The sequence below is a fragment of the Papio anubis genome, chromosome 10 (assembly GCF_008728515.1).
Source record: "Papio anubis isolate 15944 chromosome 10, Panubis1.0, whole genome shotgun sequence".
In the NCBI taxonomy this organism is placed as follows: Eukaryota; Metazoa; Chordata; class Mammalia; order Primates; family Cercopithecidae; genus Papio; species Papio anubis.
The window spans coordinates 115,157,480-115,175,925 of NC_044985.1; the positions used below are offsets into that span (position 1 = coordinate 115,157,480).

Below are 18,446 nucleotides of genomic sequence, written 5' to 3' on the forward strand. Positions count from 1 at the left end.
GCACTGCAATGCCTTGGCTGGGCTTCATGCCCCACCTAGGGGCTCTGGCCTTGCAGCACTGTCTCCCGGCCCAGGACTCTGCAGCACACTGCACTGGCCCTGCCCCTCTGCCCTCACCCACTCCCTGGCTGGTCTCGGGTCAGACAGCAAAGCAGGTCCTCTAAGCCAGACAGACGTGGCATCAAACCTCATAGCCTTGCAAAGTGATGGAGACACAGCAAAAGCTGACACCTGTCACCTGTGAATCAGGCTCCAGTTCTCTCACTGAGGCCTGTCACCAAAAGCCCTGATTCCCGGTTACAGCAGCCTTCTGCGCTTACAGCAGCAAACCCAGCACTGGGCTTTTCTCTTCTCCTCTGTTGGTTCTCCAACATCTACCATCAGTGGCCACCCCTTCTCCTGATGCCACCCTCCTGTGTTAAGGACAGATCCTAGTTCCACTGTCCAGAATCTTGGGTCCTCTGGCTCTGAAATGCCCTGAATCTCTCCCACCCTCATATCAGCCCATCAACGACCCTCTTCCTGCCAGCCGCCCCTCGTACACCCAGGGGTCCTGTTAACCTTCCAACCCTGACTCCTGCGGGATGACAGCCCAAAATAAGAGGGCACAGGGGTTCCATCCAGCAACAAGAGGGTCTAAGCAGAGATGAGAGGAGGGGCCCAGCCTCTGCTCCTCCTCTTGTCCTGGTGCCTCAGGCTCCATAAATTCCCAGAAGCAAGATGGCGCCATGGGCCTAAAGCTGGCATTAAACCAATATGATTTCAGGGGCAAGACCAAACTGCTGTTCCAAATTTTAGTGCATGATTGGGCCAAAATGGCATTATCACTTTCCTGGGCAGAGGATCCTCATTTCTGAGTCCTTGCCTTATGCCGGGGCCAAGGGCTCCAGCCGCAGTGGCAGCAAAGCCAAGACTCTCCCCCAACTCAGCATGGAGGGGAAGGAAGGAAGACCAGGGCCAGGCAGCGGGCTGGTAGTGGGGGGTGTGGGAGCCAAGAGGGGGATCAGACTAGGGCCAGGGAGGGCCCTGGAGGTAGTTGCTAAGCTGAGGTGTGTGAGGGACCCTCTGGGAGGGCTTAACCCTTTGGGATGCAGAGTTGGGTTTTCCTAGCTCTGGCTCCTGCCTCCATCCCCCTGGCCCATAGCCCCTGCGTGCCTTGGTCCCTGCCTGCTCCTCCCAATGCCACTGCATGCCACCTTCAGGCTCTGCTGGGACCTCAGCTCCTCAGCTTCCTGCCCCTCTCCACCTCCAGCTCTCAGAACTTTCTCCTCCCTGTCACTGAATGCACTGTGAGGTCCTTGCTCTGAGAGGGCAGGGAGGGCTTGGGACTCTTCCCACAGTGTCCTGTCGGGGCCTGGTACAAGCTCAAACTTGAATGTGCATATGGGTCACCCAGGTAGGGCCTCGCGGGCCTGGGAGCTTGCACTCTAAGGAGGCCAGGTGCTGTCTATGTTGCTCAGCTTCCGGTTGCAATGCAGGGCTCCCTTCCTGAGCTCACCACACACTGGGGTCACTCTGAGCTGTGGCTACTGCTGGGCCTCGACTCTGCCTCCTCCAAAAACCACAAACTCCCCAGGGCAGCACATGTGTCACAGATGTCTAACAGCTTTATTGGGGTATAATTGACAGCAATCAACTCTATGTTTAAAGTATACAATGTGGTCAATTTTGACATATATAAACAACCATAAAATCATCGGCACAATCAAGATAGCCACAGTAAACATCACTCCCAACAATTCCTCCCACCTCACCCCATGTTTAGGCAATTCACATTTCTTGTCATGATAGATTAGTTTGCACTTTCTAGAATTTTATACATACAATGTAAGGCAAGATAGGTGGGTGGGGACAGGCAGGTGCTGCAATGCCTTGGCTGAGGTTCATACCCCACCCAGGGGGCTCTGACCTGGCAGCCCTATCTCCAGACCCAAGACCCAGCAGCACGCTGCCCTGGCCCTGCCCCTGCCCCTCTGCCCTCACCCACAGCGAGGGAACCTCATCACACAAGATGTATTTTTGTCTGGCTTCTTTCATTCAGAATAATTATTTTGAGAATCATCCCTGTTATGGTGTGTGCACCAATAATTTAGTCCTTTTTATTTTTTTTTATTTGTATTAATTTATTTTATTTTATTTTTTTGAGATGTAATCTCTTTCTGTCGCCCAGGCTGGAGTGTAGTGACATGATCTCGGCTCACTATAAGCTCCACCTCCCAGATTCACACCATTCTCCTGCTTCAGCCTCCCAAGTCACTGGGACTACAGGCGCCCACCACCACCACGCCCAGCTAATTTTTTTGTATTTTTAGTAGAGACGGGGTTTCACTGTGTTAGCCAGGATGGTCTCAATCTCCTGACCTCATGATGCACCCATCTCGGCCTCCCAAAGTGCTGGAATTACAGGCATGAACAACAGCGCCTGGCCTAGACCTTTTCATTAGTAGTAGTATTCCATTGTATAGATATGTCACAATTGGTATATGTGCCTACTACAAATAAAGCTGCTATAAACGTCATGTACACATCTCGGTATGGACACACATTTTGTTTCTCTTCAAAACGTATAAAAGTATACATTTAACTTATTAAGAAACCATCCTGGTGGGGTGCGTTTACTCATGCCTGTAATTCCAACACTTTGAGAGGCCAAGATGGGAAGATCGTTTGAGGCCAGAAGTTTGAGACCAGCCTGGGCAACATACTGCCACCCTGTCTCTACAAAAAATAATAGAAAAGAGAAAGAAAGAAACCGTCCAACTGTTTTCCAAAGTTATACCAATTTATATTCCCACCAGAAGTGTATGAGAGTTCCTTCCAGTTGCTCCACATCCTCACCAACACTTGGTATGGTCAGTCTTTCTAATTCAAACATTCTAATAGGTGTGTAGTGCTTTCTCATTGTGGCTTTAATTCATGTCTCCCTAATGATGAATGACATTGAGCAATTTTTCATGGGAGTATTTGTCATCCAAATGTCTTCTTTGGTGAGGTGTCTGTTCAAATCTTTTGCTAATGTTTTGATTGGATTGTTTATTTCTTATTTATCACATTTGAGAGTTCTTTACATAGTCTTGATACAAGCCCTTTATCAGACATGGGTTTTGCAAACAGTTTCTCCCAGTCTATGGTTTGTCTTTTCATGCTTTTCCAAATGTCTTTCAAAGAGCAGAAGTTCTTAATTTTGATGAAGTCCAATTTATCAATTTTTTTCTGTATGAATCATGCTTTTGGTGTTGTGTCTAAGAAATGTTTGTTTCCATTTCAGTGCCTGGCCCTAGGCATGTATGCCCTTGTTGCTCAATCAGTGCTTGTGTCCAGCAGAGCAAAGGATGAGGCAGGCTGGCCGGGGGACTTTGGCTGTAGATGAAGGAAGACTAGAGGTGCTAGGGGATATGGCTCCAGAGGGCTGAAGAAACAGTGGTGGTACCTTGAGATGTCCCAAGAGGTGAGCAGGGCAGGCTGCAGCTGGGGAGGGAGGCCTGGGGCAGGGAGGTGCAAGTTGGGAGCTTGGATGCTGTGTTCTCCTGCCATTGGTGGCAAATGGCATCTCTCCCCTTTCCTTTCTCTCCTTCCTTTCCTCCTGTCCTTGCTTCCTTCTTTATTTCTACCTTCTTTTTATTTCTTGCTTACTTGTTTGTGAGCTGGCTTTACATCTCTTTTGTGAACTCTTTGCTGTATTTCTCTCCTGGGCTCTTCTTGTCTGTCTATCTAGGGGACCTCTGCATGTAGTAAAGGCACCAACCTTTCCTATTGCTCCCAATCTTCCTTGGAATCACGATTTTCTTTCTCTTGACGCTGCCAACCTTTGCAGGCTTTGACCAAGCCACCATAGAACATTCTCAGACAAGTCACTTATCTCAGGCTCCCAGGTGTGCTTTCTCTCCCCAGTGACCCCAGACCTACTGGGGTAGAGGGAGGGGTCCATCTATTTAAGTGAGGAAGGGGTAGATCTGGGTCTTCTAGAAGAACCTTTGAAAGCTCTGTAGCTGGATGGCGTGGCGCATGCCTATAGTACCAGCTACTTGGGAGGCTGAGGTGGGAGGATCACTTGAGCCCAGGGTCAAGGCTGCAGTGAGCCAAGATTGTGCCACTGTACTCCAGCCTGGGCAACAGAGTGAGACCATGTCTCAAAAAGAAAAAAAAAGAAAGCTCTGATGCTCAAGAAGACTTGTCATTCTCACAGCCTTTGCTGCCCCCACCAAAAGTTTCCCCATGCTCTGGTGCCCCTGTCTCCTCCCCAGCTGCTAGGGCAAGCTGTTTGTGGGAGACAGATCACAATAACAGCATCAGTCTGGAATCTTCAGTCATGAGTGACCAAAACCACAGATGAAAAATTATTGGCTCCTGTAACCAAACCAGGGGAGGCAGGGTGGCACCTAAATTGCCACACAAACATAGTGGCTGAAAACAGCTCACATTGACCCTCTCACCGTTTCTGCAGGTCAGAAGTCCAGGCCGGCTCAGTTAGTTCTCAGCTCAGGATTTTATAAGGTTGGAATCAAGGTGTCTGTCAGCCACCGAGGCTTTACCGGGAGGCTCAGGAAGATCTTGGGTCTAGGCTCATGAGAGCATGGGCAGCATCCAATTCCTTAAGGGTGTAGGACTGAGGTTCCTGTTTCCTGGCTGGTATCAGCCAGGACTGCCCTTGGCTCCTCAAGGACCCCTCTGGTGTCTCTGGACCAAATATGGGTCCAGTAAAGGAGGCCAAAGCCTTCTCATGCCCGGAATCTGCAACTTTCTCTTCTGCTGCATCGCCTCTGCTTCCAGCCAGAGAAAGTTCCTTGCTTTTAAGGACTCGTGTGATTAGGTTGGGCCACCCCAGACCATCCAAGACAATTTTTCTTTTTTAAGGTCCATGACCTTAATTACATCTGCGAAGGCCCTTTTTTCCCTGCCCTAACATAGTCCCAGGGTCCAGGGACAAGGGTATGTAACATAGTTCCCAGGGTCCAGGACAAGGGTATGTAACATAGTCCCAGGGTCCAGGACAAGGGTGTGGATATCTTTGGGGAAAGGGCATTCATTTGCCCACTGCAGGGCCTCGAAACCAGGATTCCAGCCCTGTTCAGACTCTGGCTTCTCTGTTTTGCTTTGCGTGTTGTTTTAGTCTTTTCCCTGCAGCGAAGGGGCCTGGGGCGCACAGTACAGCATTTCCCCAATATATTCAGAGTCACACCCTGAAAACCCTGATGATCAGAGACCAGTGCCCTTTGAAAATGCCCCGGGAAGAGCCTTGATTGGCCCAGCTCAGGTCACAGGCCCATCGCTTGGACCAAGCACATTGTTGGGGTGCAAGGGGTATAAGGTACCATGACTGGTTCAACCTGGCCGAGAGGTCACCCCTGAGACTAGAGGAGTGAGGTCTCTACTAAAATACGGAGAGAGGTGCCAGCTACAAACTCAGAAATGATGTTGTGATTATCATCATGGGGGCCACCTGTGGACCTGCTAGCGGTGCTCAGGGAGCCTGCTGCCTTAGTGCTTCACTGCAACCCTGTGAGGCCACACTATTAATTTTTTTTTGAGAAAATATTTAATATTACTATTATTTATTATCATTTATGCTGGAAAGCAGTGATGCAATCATGGCTCACTGCAGCTTCAATTTCCCAGGCTCACCTCAGCCTCAGCCTCCTCTCACTTCAGCCTCCTGAAACCACAGGCACACACCACCACACCTTGCTAATTTAAAAATGTTTATAGGCCGGGCGCGGTGGCTCAAGCCTGTAATCCCAGCACTTTGGGAGGCCGAGACGGGTGGATCACGAGGTCAGGAGATCGAGACCATCCTGGCTAACACGGTGAAACCCCGTCTCTACTAAAAAATACAAAAAACTAGCCGGGCGAAGTGGCGGGCGCCTGTGGTCCCAGCTACTCGGGAGGCTGAGGCAGGAGAATGGCGTAAACCCGGGAGGCGGAGCTTGCAGTGAGCTGAGATCCGGCCACTGCACTCCAGCCTGGGCGACAGAGCCAGACTCAGTCTCAAAAAAAAAAAACAAAAAAAACCAAAAATGTTTATAGAGATGGGGGTCTCACTGTGTTGCCCAGGCTGGTCTTGAACTCCTGAGCTCAAGCGATCCTCCTGCCTCAGTCTCCCAAAGTGCTAGGATTACAGGCGTGAGTCACCACACCTGGCCAGGTTGCATTATTAATGCTACTCTAATGGCACCAAGTCCCAGCCCCACCACCGACCCGCCTGTTTCCTTCTCTGTAAAATGGGACTAATAAGAATCTGTGCCTAGCCAGGCTGTAGGGCTGCTGGAGAAGCAGAGAGGAGGGTGTGTGTGAAGAGGAGATTTCATGTGTGTGTGAGTAGGCCTTTGGCCAGAGGCAGGGAAGGACCTCTGGAGCCCTCCAGCTCTCCAGCCCACCTCTCTCCCAGGGCAGCAGAGCCACAGGCAGAGAGATCGGGCGGGCCCAGTGGGAGCAGGGCTGCCCAGCCTGCACCTGGCCAGGCTCTGCTCCATGAAAAGGCAGCCATTCAGGGCCAGCTTGGACGGCAGCCGGGTGACGAGAGACAGGGAGCCCTGTGCTCCGGAGAGGAAGCAGGCCTCCGCGTGGCCTCAGCATGGGGCTGAGCTGCCAGCCTGGGAGGGGAGGTGCCCGAGAGGGAAGACTAAGCTAGTGTTTGAGGCCGAGGGGCTGAAAGGAGGCTGTGTGTACCCAGGCCGGCCGCCCGGCGGGTGGGATGTGAGTCATGGTGGCCTGGGGGAGGGTGCTGCCTGGGCCCAGCTGTCCAGGGTGAGGGGCACAATGCCCACCATGGGTGAATGTGTGGCAGTGTGTGCTGGGGGTGGGTCTGAGGCTCTGCACATCTGCCCAGGCCGCCCCGGGCTCCCTGGGGTGGGCACACCCCACTGCTCTCTGAATATGGCTGCCCCTCCTCCCTGCCCGGGTCTCCTCCAGGCGGCCACGCTGGCGATGTGGTCCTGCAGTTGCTCAGCCAGTGGGCATCAGCCCCGCCCTCCTGCGTGTTGCCCACCAGGAACACGGAAGGGCCGATCCCTGCTCTTAGCAGTGCCCCGTGTGGTGGGACAGGTGGAGGAGGTACAGACAGAGGAGGCTCGTGCAGGGGAGCGCCGGCCAAGGAGGGAGCACCTGCTCCAAGGGAGGGGGCATTTGAGGTGGGTTTTGAAAGATGAGCAGGCACTCACCGGATTCTCAAAGGCGGTGGGGAGAGCACATTTGAGCAGAAGGAAGCTGGGATCTGAGTGAACGGAGACAGGGTTGCTGGATTGAGGTGGGGGCAGATGCGGGTGGTGTTAAGGGTGTGTGGACAGCGCCCAGAGGGCCCAGAAGGTCATGGGAGGCACAGACTTGAGGACTTGGGCAAGGATCACAAGGGCTGCTCACGGATGTAATACGGCCCTGCGTGGTCCTGAGCCCCTTCCCGGTCCTGAGCCCCTTCCCAAGGGTCTACCAGGCAGAGTTTCACTGGTGGCAGATAAGCTGGCTGGGGGAGGCCCCTTCCACCTGGGAAAGACCATGGCATGGTGTGTGTGTGTGTGTGTGCGCGCGTGTCTCTGGCTGTGTGTGTGTGGATGGGTGTGTCTGTGTTTTTTACCAAGTATGCATGGATGTCAGGTGTGTGAGTGTGTACGTGTGAGGGTTACGTGCATGTCTGTGTATCTGACCTCTATGTGTATAGGTGTGGTTTGTGTCTCTCCAAATACGCGTGTCTGTGTGTGCATGCATGTCCCTGGGTGTGTGTGTTCATGTGTCTGGGTTCACACGTATGCCTGCATGTTTCTGCGTGTGTGTGATTGTGAGAGTGTGTGTCCATGTGTGCCCAACAACGCCCCTGCCGACAGTTGCCTAGGTGCAGCCCCACCGCCCTGTGTCTGGGGCGTGCTGCTCCACTCCTTCTTTGCCTTCTGAGCCCTCTCTGCTGGGCTTCCAGTTCCTCAGCATCTGTGAACTCCAGCTTCTTTCTCTGGCTGCCCAGCTCTACCCTGACTTGCCTGGGTCCCACACCCAAAGAGCCCAGAGCAGCCAGTGGGTGCCTGGCCACAGGAAGGAGTCCAGAGAGCTGCTCAGCCCCAGAAGGAGCTGCGTCCTCCCTCTGCTGGCCAGCCTGGGGCTCCCCCCACCCCAGAAAGAAGGGGTGATCAGGAGCATGTGTGGAGGCATTTCCCAGCACCTCCCACCTGATTCTCCGGCCTTCGGGGACTCTCATCTAGGGCTTTGTTTTGGATGACCTGAGAGTCCCAGGGGCTTGGCGTGAGGGGAGACCCAGCCCGGGCATCTCTGCGGCTGCTGAGTGAGCCTCTGGAACCGGGTTTTCGTGATAACAGCAGCTTCTTTTGATGGATCTGCCCACTCCAGGCTGTTCCTATGAGGCTGCAGATCTCAGGACTTGTCGCAAACACAGAAGGGAATGCATAACCCAGGCCTGGCCAACCGTGGTGTCCCCGCCTCCCCAACGTGATCATTGGCCCAGGTTGGGGACATGACTGAAGCGAGACTAGTGACAGTCCTTCCCTGGACATCTGTATATGGAGGTGAGAGAGGGAAAAATCTCTCTTTTCTCTGAGGTCCCTGAGATGAGGTGACAAGTGCCTCAGCCCATGTGTGAGCCTGTGTTTCTCCTGCTCTTCATGAAGAAGCCCACGGACCTTAGGGAACTGCCAGGGGCTGGGCAACTGTCCAGAGAGAGAGGCTGTGTAGGGAGAGGGGGATCCTGTTATATGAGCCAACAAATCCCTCTGGCTGGAGCCACCTTGGGTCAGGCTGTTGTCTGTCACAACCAGAGGAGCCCTGGGCGATCCCTGCCTGGAACCGCACAGCTGGGTTTCCCAGGAGCACCTTTGCCTGGCCCTCGACATGCCTCATCGTTCCTCCCTGACCTTCTCAGATCCTGCACAGAGGCTGTGGACACCCTCTTCCACTCTTCTCAAGCTCCTAAACCTACTTCTGCTTCCTCAACTGCCACCTATTTCAGTGGGAACGTTTAACTTCCTTAACTCATTCCTTTCTGGCTCCAATCTCCTCCATTGCTGCTTCCCCATTCTGTCCTTCTCCTGCCCAGGTTCAGTGAAGCAGTGGCCCTCCTCTGGCCCTGGCTCAAGGCCGACCAAGAGAGCAGGCATTGGAGGGCTCAAAGCCGGTGGTTCCCAAACCTGCCTACACTGTGAGAATCACTGGGCATCTCTGGGGAATTACAGTCTCCTAGGCAGCATCTCTGCATGCGGGCTCTGGAACTGGTAAGAAGCACCTCCTCGGGGAGGGCGAGGTGTCTTCCTGGTTGGTGGGCTGGGCTTTATTGGGCAGGACTGGGCCATGGAAGGGCACCTCAGGGTTCGCCGCAGCAGGATGCTGCCTGGCATGCTTCCTGGCATGCTGCTTCTATGAGGGCCCTGCTTGCAGCCTTTTTTATTTATTTATTTATTTATTTTTTTAAGACGGAGTCTCACTCTGCCGCCCAGGCTGGAGTGCAATGGCACAATCTCGGCTCACTGCAACCTCTGCCTCCCAGGTTCAAGTGATTCTCCTGCCTCAGCCTCCCAAGTAGCTGGGATTACAGGCACCTGCCACCACGCCCAGCTAATTTTTGTATTTTAGTAGAAACGGGGTTTCACCATGTTGGGATCAGGCTGGTCTCGAACTCCTGACCTCAAGAGATCTGCCTGCCTCGGCCTCCCAAAGTGCTGGGACTACAGGCGTGAGCCACCGCACCCAGCCGCATGCAGCCTCTTTAAACTTTTTCCTGTTTCAGCTGAATGCCTTGTGATCTGGGCTTCTTTCTAGCCCAGTCTTCCCTTGGGCAAGGGGACTTCCCAGACTCCAGACCACCTCACGCCTTGAAGACACGGTCATCTCCTCCTACCTCTCTGCTTGCTCCATCCTGGCCTCCTCCTCCTCCCACCCCTTCAAAGGAAGACCTGTCCCCCGAAGAAATGTGCTCTCCCTTTTCATTTTCCATACCTACTTCCCTTCCCTCTGCCCTCGATCCAGACACTGCCTTGGCTTCACACGGGAGCCATTTCTGGGGGACGCCAGTTTACCTGGGGGCACTCACCCAGTGCTTGTCTGGGCAGTGACCCCCTTGACTCAGCAGCCTTGAGGTCCCTCCTGCACTGGCCTGCAGGATGGGTCGGGTTCTCTGCAGTAGATATTGGTGGCCTTCAAGGACCAGAGGTAGTTGAGAAAGCGTAGGTCTCACCCCACACTTCCCCATTGGGTGGCATGTTACACGCAATCAACTCTCAGACCCAACAGCTACCCTACTGGAAACATCTGTTAGCACGAAGCACAGAAACAGACACCCCGCCTCTGCCCATGAGCTCCGGGAAGTCCCACTCTGTCCCGTCACAAAAGCTTTTGTCAGGGCGAATTCAAGGACATGCTCACCAATGACTAGCTAACCTCCAGTCGGAGCATCAACTGTGGGGGCCCAGAACCACTCAGAGAAAGTTCCAGACCCAGGGCACTGCCCTGCTGGTGGCTGGGCTCGTCCAGGCACAAGCAGAGGGGACTTGTGGTGCTTCTTCCCAGGCACACATATTCAGTAACACTTTTTTTTACTACAGAACAATGATTTCTGACCCTCCCGTGCTAATGCACAGACCCTCTGCTGTGACAGTAGACAACCACATTTTAAGTGCTGGCTGTGGCTGCCCCTGGAGGGTAGACTGCTGCTCAGGTCTTTCAAAAACACCAACTAAAATTAACTCACATGCCCACAAAATCACAGCAGCGCTGAGGCGATTACAGCCAGCACAGCTGCCTGACCGTGGCCCCTGCTGGGCTCCGTGCTCTTGCCCCACGATGGCCACCTCTCTGCAAGGCACGCAAGACACCTCACCTTCTGCTTCGGGGGTCCCTCTGACCCAAGTTGGCCCCCACCTTGTCCAGTCAAGCCACTGACCCAGTGTGTTTTCTGGCCAGTCAGATACTCCCACCCTTAGGTCTCTGCAGCCCTCACCTCTGGGCAAAGGCCTGTGCTGGGGTCACCAGCAGGGTCGGATTCCAACCTATTCTGGAAGGTTGAAGGGGTGGGATATAAAAGAAAGTGGAGGTGGAGGTGGGGATGAGCTGAGGGGCCAAAAGATGTACTGGGGAAGAGGGCATTTCTTGGGGTCCTCCAACGTCCCGGCTCACGAGCTTCCCCCTCCAAGGGAGCAACCTGAGGTGCACAGAGTGGCCTTGTGACAAGGACACAGGACACACCTCCACCTTGGCTTGGGACTCCTGCAGCCTATGCAGCCAGCTCTTCTTCGCCCACCCTCTTCTCCTGGGATCTGCTGCTCTGGAACTTCCCTCTACCTCTGGACTCTGCCTTCAGCCAGGGTCGGGGACAGCAGGAAGGCAGATCCCATTGCAGACAGGCCTGCCTTCCTTGGGGCCTCGCGTAAATCCACAGGAATCTGCTGGGGCTCTGCCCTCTGGCTGGGGCAGGTGGAACTGGCTAGATTGGCGGTGGGGGGACCACTGTGCTTGCCATAGGGACTGACTCAGCTGCCCCACAGGGGAGCACATTGGAGTAACAGGGGAGGCTGACCCGAGCCTGGCCCGGCTCCACACTCCCCACTCCCACCCCACCATCAGAGACTCACATTTAATTGTCATTCATTTCCCCTCTCTGAATTCAACCTAGGCACAGATCAAATGATTCCATGATGACAAACCGCTTGTCTTAACTGACCAGATTCCTCTGGCAAACACTCCGCTGACCTTGGGCAGCTCCCTCTGCTCCCACCTCCTCGGGTCCTTGTGCTGCTGGGGCCTTGTGGAGTAGGCTGGACATCAATGATAACACTAACAGTAGCCGGCCTTCCACCAAGCTCTTTACGTAGAGGACACCTATGTCTGTGCTTCATTGGCGTCATCTCACAAGGCCCTGAGCTGGCAGGAAATTGAGGTCTCAAGGGGAAAAGCCACCTGCCCCCAGTGACAACCAGGAAGTGCAAGACTCTGACCCAACCCCCATGCCTGCCATCCCCAAACATGGGCTCAAAACCCCTTCCCAGGGACAGCTGTGTCCACCCCTCAGCAGGAGGAGGAGACCCCACAGCACCAGGTGAGAGGTCAGTGCTGAAACCAGGGAGGCAGCTCTCAGGAGGGCACCTGTGTGGAGCCAGGGAAACCAGGGCCACACTTGCAGGGTGAAGTGGGGAACCCGGAAGCCTGGGCAGCAGAGCAAAATGCTTGGTGCCCTGTGGGAACAGGTAGCCAAGGCGACACTGGGATGAAGGGAGCCGTGGAGCTGTAGGAATTGTGGGTGGCCCTCAGTGGCAGGCAGCCAGGCCAACAGGGGCTTTGGGCTGCAGGTCAGCCCCTCTCCTGCTCTCGAACTTTTGGAGGGCCATTACAAAGGGCATCAGCCCCAAGGTACTCTTCTGGAATTCTGCCTGAAAGGCCCTTCACATTCCCTAATTGGCAGTTACAACATTCCAGAACATTCTATGGTACCTTAAGTTTCTCCTCCCCCTCCAAGGGCCCTTAAAACTTAAGGACAGGGCAGAAGGGGCTCCTCACCCTGGCCTCGAGGGCTTAGGATCCAGCTGGGGACTCCTAGCCTCCCTATGTGCTGGGCAGGAAAGTACCTCCTTGTCACTGCTGTCCCTGGGAAAAAAGGTTGAGGAAGGGCTCAGAGCCAGCCTTCAGACCAGGCAGGCCTCCTGGATGTGCTTACTAACTCTGCGCTAGCTGTTCACTGAGCTGGCTGGGAGTTCCCCTCTGCACCCCCATTTCTTCCCCTGTAAGGTGGGAATAATAGTGCATGCCTCTAGGATTAAGTGAACCAGTCGTTCATGGGCGGAGAACCAGGTTTGGCATATTGTAGCTGCTCAGTGGACGTTAGCTATTATGATTGGACAACAGCGTGTTTCCGTTTCAATTCTATGGGCATTTTGGAGGTCCTGCTGGATGCTAAGCACCGAAACCTCAACCCGGAACAATACCAGAACAACCTGAGCAACAGCAGGACCAGCGATGGCTCTCTCTGCTGGAGGATTCCGGAAGTCACCTGGCTGGACCAAGCCCCCTCCGTGTTCTCTGTCGGCCCACTCCCCACAGCAGCTAGGCCTGGTGTGCACAAGCAGACTAATAAAGGCTTGAGGACAAAAAGGGTTTTGAGTGATAGGTGAAAAAAGAAAGGAGATAGGGCTGGGCCAACAGGCCGTCCCTGGTGGTAGGGAGCCCTCAGAGGTCGGAGGAACCCCAGAGGTGGAGAGGGGGACACGGTGGGGGCACAAAGAAGGCTTCCAGAGCCACAGCCTGGGCGAGTCCTGACATGGAGCCCAGCCTCATACGGCCTCTTCCCCTAGTGGCTGGCTTTGCTCCTGGCCGGAGGTAGCCCAACAGCTGGGAAAGGGGTCTGCCTGGGCAGGGGAAAGGTGCAGGGGCAGAAGGTAGCAGAGGGAGAAAAGGGCCCCCTGTCTGCCTCTGGCCCCAAAGACAAGTCCGAATGGGGCCAGAGGGAAATGGCCGGCCCTTGGGGTGCCCCAGGGTCTTGGAGGGGACCGGGTGTTCAGGTTTCGCACAAGTCCAGGAGGCGCCGGCGACCCCCACCCCCACCCCAGGAGGCTCCGCCAGAACAGGCGTCCCCGGGATTGGAGGTGACCCCCGCGGGCTCCGAAGCCCCGCCTCGGCCGTACACTGTCTGCTAGGCGCGTTTGGGGAGCCTAGGGGCCGTCTCGGAGAAATGGGGTGGTCCCCGCCAGGCGGCGGCGGGGCGGGCCCGGGGTGCCGAAGGGGTTAAGGCACCTGGGCCACCGCCCCTGCCGGCCCCTCCCCCCGCGGCCGGGAAGAGGAAAGTCGCGGCGGGGGCGCGGCCCGGCCTCCGTCCCCGCCCGCCCGCCGTCCCGCCGGCCCGAGCCGCGGCGCCCAGAGCTGCGAGCTGCTCGCCCCTCCGCCGCTCCGGCCCGGGCCGCCATGTCGCTGTGGTGAGTGGGGCGGGGGACCGTCGGGGGCCTGGGCGGGGGTGCGGGCCCAGGACTCTCCCTCCTCTGCGGCCACAGACGGGCGCCGGGACTCCCGGGATGGGAGATGCTCCCGCGCGCGCGCCGCGCCGGCCTCAGTTTCCCGGTGACGGACGGGCGGGCGCGGCGGGGCGGCGATGTTCGCGGTGCGCGGCCCTGGATCCTTGGGGGGTGGCGGGGGTTCTCGGGGCGCCGCGCTCAGCTCCCCGGCCCCGCGGCCCCGGACACCGCTCCAGGACCCCGGCGGTGACCCCAGGTCTTGCCGGCAGCCGGGTCCCCTCGCCCTTCCAGACCCCCGAGGGCCCCCTGCGCCCGAGCCACTCTCCTCCTCTCGGGGCTTCCTTCCGCGGGACCTCCGGCCGCCGCCCGCCCGGCCCCTCTCCGCCTCTCTCGTGCTTTCCCTACGAATGGAGCGGACCCGGCAGGTGGAGCGCCCGCAGCCCAGGGCCTCGCTGCCCTCCCGGTGCACCCCCCGACCTCCCCCGTCCCGGCCTCGGTGGGCGGCTTCCCTGGAACCCCTAGGGCTGGCAGGGCCGGATCCGGAGCCCTCCGTTCCCCTCCCGGGAGAGCTAGACCTTGGGTCACACCCCCAGCCCGCACCTAAGGTGCCCCTGTCTTCCTCCAACTATGTGCCCTGGCAACCTGGGGACCCTATGGAGAAAATGTCGCTCTATGGGGCTCAGCCTGCATTCACCCTGGGGCCTGGACCTGCAACCAGGCCAGCCCTCAGGGCATCCCAGGCGTCTCCACGGGCTCCCTGTCTCTCCTGCCACCCTGCTCCTCCCCCTTGGAGGTCAGCGCCATCTCTCTGCTAGGCTGACCCTGGAAGGCCACTCTGCATCCCCAGAGCTCTGAGCCCCCAGGTCTCCACTGGGGAGGGTCGGGCAGGTGTCCTGGCAGCCCCTGGAGGGTGAGATGAAGAGAGGAGGTCCTTCAGGACAGGGGCTCAGGCCCCAGGGCTTGGGACGACCAGCACTCCTGGCAGAGAGCTCTAATTTCTCCTTCTGAAATGGGTGTGACGGGGGTCTCTGGGCAAGGAGGGTCCCTCAAGGGCTGGGGCTGCAAATGTGTCCCCTCCCAGGGAGTAGAGCTGGAGCCTCATGTCTTCTAATGGGGTGTTATGAGCTGGGGATGTTAAGGTAGGGGAGAGCCAGTGCCATGCTAGAGGTACTCACTGCATCCTTGGGCCTCCATCAACCATGAGGGCTGCTCTTTGTTGCGTGAGACAGACTGGAGAAGGGGGAGGAGGGCCGGTCTTCCTCAGGTCCTAAGTTCAAGCTGCTCTCCAGTGTGCCCCACATGTGATGGAGCGCCCAGGCGGCACAGAGGGTCAGAGGGTGCCCTCTCAATGACTCTGGCTGTGAGTCATCTAATGATACCGATACCTATTGCTGTGGAGGTTGCACAGGGAAATGAAAGGCATTGGGGTTCCAGGGGTGGGGAACAGGGCAGAGGTTTCCACCTTCCTGATAAGGTGACAGCATTCCCCCAACTGCACACCCACTTCCTGGTGCTTTATACAGCACTCCAATCCTGTGTTTTAGCCCCATTTGGGGGAAGAAGAAATTGTGGCCCAGAGAGGTTGTAAACTACTCAGTGCTCCTTGAGGAGAGGGCAGGGTGGGCGAGAGAGAGGGCACGGTGGGAGAGGAAGCGGGACCCTCCCCTGACCACTTAGGGGCTCCGGGACTGAGCCTGTGCCCAGGTCCACTTGCCCATCTGGGACCACCCAGCTTTCCAAGGAGGGCGCCAGGAAAGTCCTGGGCTCATCTTTTCTCTCTCCTCTGTACTGTCCACTCTCCCCCACAGGAAGAAAACCGTCTACCGGAGTCTGTGCCTGGCCCTGGGTCTGCTCGTGGCCCTGACAGTGTTCCAGCGCAGTCTCACCCCTCGTCAGTTTCTGCAGGAGCCTCTGCCACCCACCCTGGAGCCACAGAAGGCCCAGAAACCAAATGGACAGCTGGTGAACCCCAACAACTTCTGGAAGAACCTGCAAGATGTGGCTGCGCCTACGCCCATGGCCTCTCAGGGGCCCCAGGCTTGGGACGTGACCACCACTAACTGCTCAGCCAATAGCAACTTGACCCGCCAGCCCTGGTTCAAGGGCCTGGAGCCGCAGTTCCGGCAGTTTCTCTTCTACCGCCACTGCCGCTACTTCCCCATGCTGCTGAACCACCCAGAGAAGTGCGGGGGCGATGTCTACCTGCTGGTGGTTGTCAAGTCGGTCATCACGCAGCACGACCGCCGCGAGGCCATCCGCCAGACCTGGGGCCGCGAGCGGGAGTCCGCTGGTAGGGGCCGAGGCGCAGTGCGCACCCTCTTCCTTCTGGGCACGGCCTCCAAGCAGGAGGAGCGCACGCATTACCAGCAGCTGCTGGCCTATGAAGACCGCCTCTACGGCGACATCCTGCAGTGGGACTTTCTCGACACCTTCTTCAACCTGACCCTCAAGGAGATCCACTTCCTCAAGTGGCTGGACATCTACTGCCCCCACGTCCCTTTCATTTTCAAAGGCGACGATGATGTCTTCGTCAACCCCACCAACTTGCTAGAATTTCTGGCTGACCGGCAGCCACAGGAAAACCTGTTCGTGGGCGACGTCCTGCAGCACGCTCGGCCCATCCGCAGGAAAGACAATAAATACTACATCCCCGGAGCCCTGTACAGCAAGGCCAGCTATCCCCCCTACGCAGGTGGTGGTGGCTTCCTCATGGCCGGCAGCCTGGCCCGGCGCCTGCACCATGCCTGCGACACCCTGGAGCTCTACCCGATCGACGATGTCTTTCTGGGCATGTGCCTGGAGGTGCTGGGTGTGCGGCCCATGGCCCACGAGGGCTTCAAGACTTTTGGCATCTCCCGCAACCGCAACAGCCGCATGAACAAGGAGCCGTGCTTTTTCCGTGCCATGCTCGTGGTGCACAAGCTGCTGCCCCCTGAGCTGCTGGCCATGTGGGGGCTGGTGCACAGCAATCTCACCTGCTCCCGCAAGCTCCAGGTGCTCTGACCCCAGCCGGGCCACTGGGACAGGCCAGGGCACGTGCTCCTGAGTCCCCATGGTATTGGAGCTGGAGCTGCAGTGCCCAGGCCTAGCCCTTGGTACCCAAGGGGAGGTGGAGGGTTGAGGCCTACGTGCCACTGGGTGTGGTGGGGTGCAGGTAGCCAGAAAGTGACCTCCCTGTATGGATAATTCTAGGAAACTGAGGCCCAGGAACAGTTGGAGTTGCCCAGTCTGGAGGCCCTCTCTGAGGAGCAAGGCGCCAGGCCCTGGCGGCCCTCCTGACCTGGGTCCGTTGCTGGCCCCCTCAGACGTGGAGTGGGAGGTCCTGGTGACCTCTGGAGCAACCCTGTGCTCAGGTACCTGGGCTAGGCCTGACCTGATGGGTCTGTGACCACCCCTTGTCTTCACAGGGAAGAGTCTTCTGTGAAATGCCTCAGTCTCCCCAGAGGCCAGGTGGCCCTGGCAGGAGAAACTCAACCCTGTGCAGGCTCACAGGCACCCAGCAGTCCACACCCTGGTCTCCTGGGAGAGAGGGCCCAGCAGGCTCTCCGCAGCCCCAGGCTTGCCTGGAGACGGCTGCCTCTGCTCCAGGGCCTCGGCTCCTGGCTGTGTCCTGTAAGGTCTGGAAGGGCGACCGCTCTGACTACCTCAGCACCCCTCAGAACCTCCCTGGGGCTGCAGTCCTACCCTACCCCGACACAGGGCAGAAGAGCAGTGCTCCTGGCCCCCCGAAGTCCCGGAGCTGCTGACCCCCACCCAAGGCGAGTTCCTCCCGCAGCCCCCACCAGCCCAGGCCTGGCTCCCTGGCTGGAAAGCAGCCGGTTTGGCCCTGGAAGTGGACATTCCTCTATTACTGTGAAGTTTTATTTATGAAGAATTTGGAGGGAGAAGGCTCCAGGCTTCAGGAGGGGGTGGTGTCCTCCCTTCCCTTCCCTCATTCCAGCTGCCTGCCCTCAGCACCCCCAGGCCCCTCACAGCCCAGCCCCCTCCAGAGCCCTGCCCCAGCGCACCCTGCTTCTCCAGGGCCTAGCAGACCAGCATCTGCCCGGTGAAGGGATGGATCAGCCGTGGGGGTGGGTGCAGAAAGTTGCCACCTCCTACCTCAGCGGGGGTCACCTAGGAAAGATGGAGGGATTGACACTATTTTCTCAATAAAATGGGACCTTTTTTTTTGTTTTTTTGTTTTGTTTTTGGTGTGAAACTTCCTGTTCCCAGCTCCATCAGAGAGCCTGTCTGAGGCCAAGGTTACCAGAGATTTCTGAAGACACAGCTTGTTCCTTGTTCTTGGCTGGTGGGTGCACAAGGACTTCTAGAAGGGATTTAGATGGGGCTGAGTGCTAGGATTAAAGTGGGCATGGGAGTACAGCAACAGAAAAACCTGGGAGCTAGCAATGCACCCGGCCCTTGACTGTGCCCTGGTGGACAGCTGAGCTGTGGCCGAAGCGTGGGCCAAGACCTTCCTGTCCCTGCCGAGGGTGAGGCCAGAGTTGGCCCCGAGGCTAATATTTCAGTGGGTGGGATTAG

The 18,446-nt window shown here is 57.0% G+C and overlaps 1 protein-coding gene across 6 annotated transcripts; it reads left to right on the top strand.

Annotated features, from left to right (window-relative positions):
- The first annotated feature begins 6,888 nt into the window (after positions 1 to 6,888).
- B3GNT7 (UDP-GlcNAc:betaGal beta-1,3-N-acetylglucosaminyltransferase 7) lies at positions 6,889 to 18,099 on the top strand. Of its 6 annotated transcripts, none has more exons than XM_021924114.2 (4): positions 6,889 to 8,504; positions 9,032 to 9,206; positions 11,600 to 12,022; positions 15,734 to 18,099. In XM_021924114.2, exons 3-4 carry the CDS (start codon positions 11,931 to 11,933, stop codon positions 16,926 to 16,928), a joined length of 1,287 nt encoding a protein of 428 aa, XP_021779806.2. In that variant the 5' UTR covers positions 6,889 to 8,504; positions 9,032 to 9,206; positions 11,600 to 11,930; the 3' UTR covers positions 16,929 to 18,099. The 6 variants fall into 6 exon arrangements, with proteins under 6 accessions (XP_021779806.2, XP_021779805.2, XP_021779807.2 ...); XM_021924113.2 differs by having other exon boundaries at positions 6,889 to 7,127; positions 8,329 to 9,206; XM_021924115.2 differs by having other exon boundaries at positions 6,889 to 7,127.
- Positions 18,100 to 18,446: the final 347 nt, after the last annotated feature.

Coding starts and splice junctions, on each gene's coding strand:
- B3GNT7 (XM_021924114.2), top strand. CDS start 11,931: ATGCCTGCCATCCCCAAACATGGGCTCAAAACCCCTTCCCAGGGACAG. Junction 12,023..15,733: donor AGGAGACCCCACAGCACCAG/GTGAGAGGTCAG, acceptor TCTCCCCCACAG/GAAGAAAACCGTCTACCGGA.